General features: G+C 45.1%; 2 protein-coding genes across 2 annotated transcripts; one reads left to right on the plus strand and one right to left on the minus strand.

The window, feature by feature from the left end:
• Positions 271-1,896, minus strand: LOC8082223 (pre-mRNA-splicing factor CWC21). Its single transcript, XM_021455147.1, has 2 exons — positions 1,480-1,896; positions 271-1,087 (listed from the first exon to the last, which is right to left on the minus strand). Exons 1-2 carry the CDS (start codon positions 1,788-1,790, stop codon positions 973-975), a joined length of 426 nt encoding a protein of 141 aa, XP_021310822.1. The 5' UTR covers positions 1,791-1,896; the 3' UTR covers positions 271-972.
• Positions 2,019-5,649, plus strand: LOC8082518 (1,4-alpha-glucan-branching enzyme 3, chloroplastic/amyloplastic). Its single transcript, XM_021457403.1, has 2 exons — positions 2,019-4,999; positions 5,094-5,649. Exon 1 carries the CDS (start codon positions 2,160-2,162, stop codon positions 4,878-4,880), a length of 2,721 nt encoding a protein of 906 aa, XP_021313078.1. The 5' UTR covers positions 2,019-2,159; the 3' UTR covers positions 4,881-4,999; positions 5,094-5,649.

Consider the following 6,000-nt stretch of genomic DNA (forward strand, 5'->3'; position numbering starts at 1 on the left):
TTTCATTCCGCAGCATGGTGCCTCTGTGTGTGACTCTGTGTCCGTGAAACAAGAATCACCATATTGTGAGAAACAAATTGCAGCACCACATTCCAAACATAACAACGTACAAGTGAATTAAAACGTAAAGTGAAAAATAAAGTGTGTGCCATCTAGTCAGAAGCTACTAATTTTTTTTTTTCAACACAGACAACAAACGAACTATTCTGCCTCACCATTTTCAACACAGACAACCAACGATCCAAAGGGCAAACAGGAAAACAATTTCACGGTATTCAACTAAGCACCGTTTCACAATAGCTTTCAACACCGGAAGGTTTCCATCTGCATATGACTGAAGATTATTCAGTTCGCTGAAAAGAGAACTTTGAGAACAGGCTTACTTTCACACGAGTCACACGAGTCTACATGATGAAGATTTATATCCTTCCAGCTGAATGCATTGTGTTTCTTTACCAGAAATCTGCATTCCGCAGATTAGTCTGATCCAAGCCTAAATATTGTGCTGTTCCATTGCATTGTGCCTTTTTCGCCAGAATTCTGCGCTCCGTAGATTAGTCTGATCCAAGCTTAAATGTCGTGCTTTTCCTTCTCCCCTGAAAGGATGTTATCAATCAATGCCCTTGGGGCCTTCTCATGGTGCATGGCATTTACAAGATTTATATACTACAGAGCTCCAGAATGTGATGTCAGGAACCAAACCATATCATCACATTTCAAATTCTTCTGATACTTCATATGATCTACTTGACTACTTATGTCTGAAATTTATCTTAAGTTCACCTCTTCTCACAAGATTCAGAACAATTTCATATTACTGACAACCTTGGTTTCAGATTACATTAGCATACTTTTGGTGTCTTCTAGGTCTCATTTAAGCACACTAATTAGGACGAAACTCTTCTACATCTTTATCGCCTTGTGTGTGATCATAGTCTGCTTCTGAATACGCCCATCTCTCCACATCAATTTCTACAGCCCACCTTTCTTGTGCACATTCTCGCCTTCGAGCCCAAAAGCAGTCCTCATAGTCTGAAGCTGCCTCTCCTTCTGTTCCGCGGCATGGTGGCTCTGTGTGTCCGTGAACCTGAGAGGAATCACCATCTTGTGACAAACAAATTGCAGCAGGCCAGCAGTATATTCTTAAACAGAACAACAATCGAATGAAACATGTAAAGTGCAAACTACGGTGTGCCACCTAGTCTTAAACTACTACCACTGCACATCATTTCATCAAAGACAACAAAGGAATGAGCATCTCTAATGCAGACAGGACAACAATTTCACTTCGATGATACACAATAGAAAAACGAAACCCCAACATGAAAGTGCAGATGTTGCTACAGATACCTGCCATCTGCCATCCTCTGCAGGACTTACGCAATCGCACACGAAATGAGATAACTAGTGCAGAAAATAAAAGCAGGGAGACGCATCAATGAGAAACAGGAACTAGAAGTAGTCAATATGCCCCCATACCCTTGGCGCTCCTCCGCTGCCGCCTCGGCCTCGGCAGCCTTGCGCGCCTCGTCAACGCGTGCCTCGATCTCGGCCTCCGTGTACCCTTGCTCCTCGAGCGCGTCCCTCAGCACGAGCAGCCGCAGCTCCACCTGCCGCTTCCGGTCGTGCTCGAGGATGTCCTTGTTCGGCTTCCGCATCCCGCCGGCCTCAGAGGGGGAGGGGGAGGGGGAGGAGGGAGAGGGCCGAGGCTTGGCTAGGAACTTGCTTGCCTGGACGTGCCCGGTCGTGCCGGACCCCCGCGGGGTCTGCAGCCCCACGCCGTTGTACATGCCGGAGAGCGGCCGCCGTCGCCGCCGCCGCCGCGGTCCGACGGGGGTGAAGAAGGCCTTGTGGCGGAGGAGCCCTAGCTTGGGCCCTAGCTGGGGGCGTGTTCGAGCGAGTCCGGATCTCGTTGGGCCGCTTATGGGCTTATCGCCGTCGGGTTGCGATCGGCCCGCTTGCCATTTGCATCGTATTGCAAATTGCTTTACCCCAAAAGAAAAAAAAAACATCATCAGTCATCACACTCGTAACTCGTTTCTGTCAGCCCAAGCTTATCCCTCTGCAAACCCCTTTGCCGTCGCCGGCAGTTCTTGCTCACGGCCTCCCTCCGGCGCTCCTCCCTCCCCTTCCTCAGCCACGGCACCAACCTCAAAAGTATGACCTCGTGCCCTCTGTTCCTGCTTGTCCCGCGGCCCCCTCCTCCCCTTGTCGGCGCCGACGGCTGCCCAACCTCCGCAGGCCGCGCACATCTCCCACCAAGCTGTCGCCCTCATCCCGGACGCCGGCATGGCTACCCATTCCGCTGCGACTCGTCTTCTTCCTCTCCCGCGCCTCGCGAGCGCCCGCCCAGGTCGCGGCAGCAGAGGCAGCAGCGGCCTGGTGGCCGTGGCGACGCCGTCGACCCCGTGGGCTTCCTCGCCAAGCTCGGCGTCTCGGACCGCGCCTTCGCCCAGTTCCTCCGCGACCGGCACAAGGCCTTGAAGGACCGCAGGTGGGAGGTGTGTTCTCGGTTTATTGATCTGAAAGAGGCATCTTCTGGGTTTGAGTTATTGGGCATGCACCGGCATCGACAGCACCGCATCGATTTCATGGAGTGGGCACCAGGTGCTCGCTATTGTTCTTTGGTTGGTGATTTTAATCAGTGGTCGCCCACTGAGAACTGTGCCAGGGAAGGTCATTTAGGACATGATGATTTTGGATATTGGTTTATCATACTTGAAGATAAGCTCAGGGAAGGGCAAGAACAAGATGAATATTTTTTCCAGGAATACAACTATGTGGACGATTATGATAAAGGTGACAATGGCGTTGATGCTGAAGAAATAATGAGTAGGATGAAAGAAGAGTACTGGGAACCTGGAGAAATCAGGTCACGGCAGTCTCAGCTAGAGATGGTTGTTAAGCTGTATGAGCAAATGTTTGGCCCGAATGGTCCACAAACAGAGGAGGAGCTAGGTGAAATTCCTGATGCCCAAACAAGATACAATGAGTTTAAAGCATCGGAGAAGGCTGACTCCTTAAGCATGTGGCCTTCCTATGATATCATTGACAATGGCCAGCCATTTGACATTTTCAATGTTGTGACGGATCGTGCATCATTTGAAAAGTTTCAAGCAAAGAAACCCCCCCTTGCTTACTGGGTTGAAATGAGGAAAGGTCGAATAGCATGGCTTGAGAAATATGTCCCAACGATTTCTCATAAGGACAAGTACAGGGTTTATTTTAATACTCCTGATGGTGCTTTAGAACGTGTTCCTGCTTGGGCTACATATGTTCTTCCAGATGCTGAAGGGAAGCAATCCTATGCAGTACATTGGGAACCTCCTCCTGAAGAAATTTACAAATGGAGATTTGGACGGCCAAAGGTGAAGGGTTCACTTAGAATATATGAATGCCATGTTGGCATAAGTGGATCAGAGCAAAAGGTTTCATCGTTTCAGGAGTTCACATCCAAAGTCCTACCTCATATAAAAAAGGCTGGATATAATGCTGTTCAGCTGATTGGTGTTGTGGAGCACAAGGATTACTCCTCCATTGGCTATAAGGTCACTAATTATTTTGCAGTCAGCAGCAGATTTGGCACCCCAGATGACTTTAAGAAATTAGTTGATGAGGCGCATGGCCTTGGATTAGTGGTGCTTCTGGATATTGTCCACTCGTATGCATCTTCAGATGAACTGGTTGGCTTATCACTTTATGATGGTTCTAATGACTGCTACTTCCACAGCGGTAAAAGAGGACATCACAAGTATTGGGGCACCAGGATGTTTAAATATGATGATGTGGATGTTCTGCACTTCTTGTTGTCCAATTTGAATTGGTGGGTCACTGAATACCGGATTGATGGATTCCAGTTTCACTCTTTGTCTTCTATGTTATATACACATAATGGGTTTTCTACTTTTACTGGTGCCATGGAAGAGTATTGCAATCAGTATGTTGACAAGGATGCACTGATATATCTCATTCTAGCAAATGAAATGTTACATCAGCTTCATCCAGATATTATAACAATTGCTGAAGATGCAACATTTTATCCTGGATTGTGTGAGCCAACCACTCAAGGTGGATTAGGATTCGACTACTGGGTCAATCTTTCTGTTCCAGAAATGTGGTTGTGGCATCTTGAAAATGTTCCTGAACGAGAATGGAGCATGAATAAGATTATTAAAGTGTTAGTAAGCAGTAACCAGAATATGCTCTCGTATGCCGAAAATCATAACCAGTCCATATCAGGACGCAAGTCTTTCGCTGAGATAATTCTTAATTCAGGAGAGTGCTCTGTTGGTTCTGTTGATGATAATTTGATCAGAGCTTCTTCGTTGTTGAAAATTATCAAACTAATTACTTTCACAACAAGTGGAGGCGCTTATCTCAACTTCATGGGCAATGAGTTTGCACATCCAGAAAGAGTTGAATTTCCTATGCCAAGCAATGATTATTCCTTCCAGTTTGCTAATCGGCAATGGGAACTATTGGACAAAGGTTTTCATAAACATGTATTTAACTTTGACAAGGATGTCATGAGCTTGGATGAAAATGAAAGGATAATTTCTAGAGGTTCACCCAACATTCTTCACTGTGATGACACAAGCATGGTCATATCTTTCACAAGAGGTCCTTTCCTTTTCGTATTTAACTTCAATCCTGAAGTTTCCCATCAGTCATATCATGTTGGTGTGGAAGAAGCTGGGGAATACCAACTCATCTTCAACACGGATGAAACTAAATATGGTGGATGTGGAACCCTCAAAAGTAGTCAGTATATGCGGAGGACTTGTGACAAAAGAGCTGATGGTTGTCGCAACTCCTTGGAATTGGCATTGCCATCTAGAAGTGCTCAGGTTTACAAGTTGGTGCGAATTTTGAGGATTTAGCATGTCAAAATATAAGTATTGTAATGAAACCATGGAACTGCGTAGAGTATGGGGCTTTGCAGTCCTTTTGGCATTTGGTGATAAGATGGCAAAACAGAGGGATTGTAGCAACCTTGCAGGTATAGCTTCAGGACATCTGTTGACATTGAGGACCCTTCAGTTTTGCCCTCTGGTGCAGTGCAAGTTCTCTAAAATTTGTACATGTTGTGACAGTTATGACTACTGAGGCTCATTAGCTTGGAACTGACTTGAAGGAGGAGCTCAGCAAGGTTTGATGACCAACAGGACAGTGGAGAAGGAGCATCCACATGCGCTCCTCATTTTGACAAATTGTTTCATCCGAGTTGTTAGCTTCGCTATCCAACCACCAACAAGGTTTACTGCAGTTAAAAGGGCCAATTGTAAAAAAGTGCTTCCGACTCCACACCCGTCGATGAGGAGCATCATGTTGCACTTAGCCATTAAAGCCTACAACGATTGTCTTTCATGTCGTGCTTCACAGTTGTATCCGGCTCTGCACTTTCTCGAGAAAAGATGGTGGCTCTTCACCCATCAGAATTTTACCAAGACGGTTAATAACATGTTTATCTGTAACTCACTAGAAGTATGCATATGCATATATTCTAATGGCTTTAATTTTACGAAAAATACTCTTGGTTCATTTACACTCTTATATCTACCAAAGAAAAAGAGGCATATATGAGTTTTTTTGTCTATGCTTCATTTTCCACGGTCAAATATTGGCTATGCATATCACACTTTGTTATCATGCTTCATGTGAGAGTACATTCAATTTCTTTTTCATTGAGACTACGATGATTTCAGGTTATGTTACAGGGTTTGCATCGGGTTAATCTTTCAATTGAGGTTGATATAAAACCCCCTAGTTTTGGATTCCTGGGTGAAAATAGTTGAAAACTACACTTTTTACTGGCATGGAATTCAACTCTCTTTTATTTCCACAAAATTCATGTGCCCTCTGGGTTAGAGTGCCATTTTGAAAAAAACTGAATTATTTATTGGTCTCAAGAATATTGCAACAAAACATGCGTTTTGAAGACATCCCATCAAAATAACACTTCTTTAACCGAATGAAGTACATTTCAAACAGTCAAATATT

Source organism: Sorghum bicolor, chromosome 3 (assembly GCF_000003195.3).
Source record: "Sorghum bicolor cultivar BTx623 chromosome 3, Sorghum_bicolor_NCBIv3, whole genome shotgun sequence".
NCBI classification, from domain to species: Eukaryota; Viridiplantae; Streptophyta; class Magnoliopsida; order Poales; family Poaceae; genus Sorghum; species Sorghum bicolor.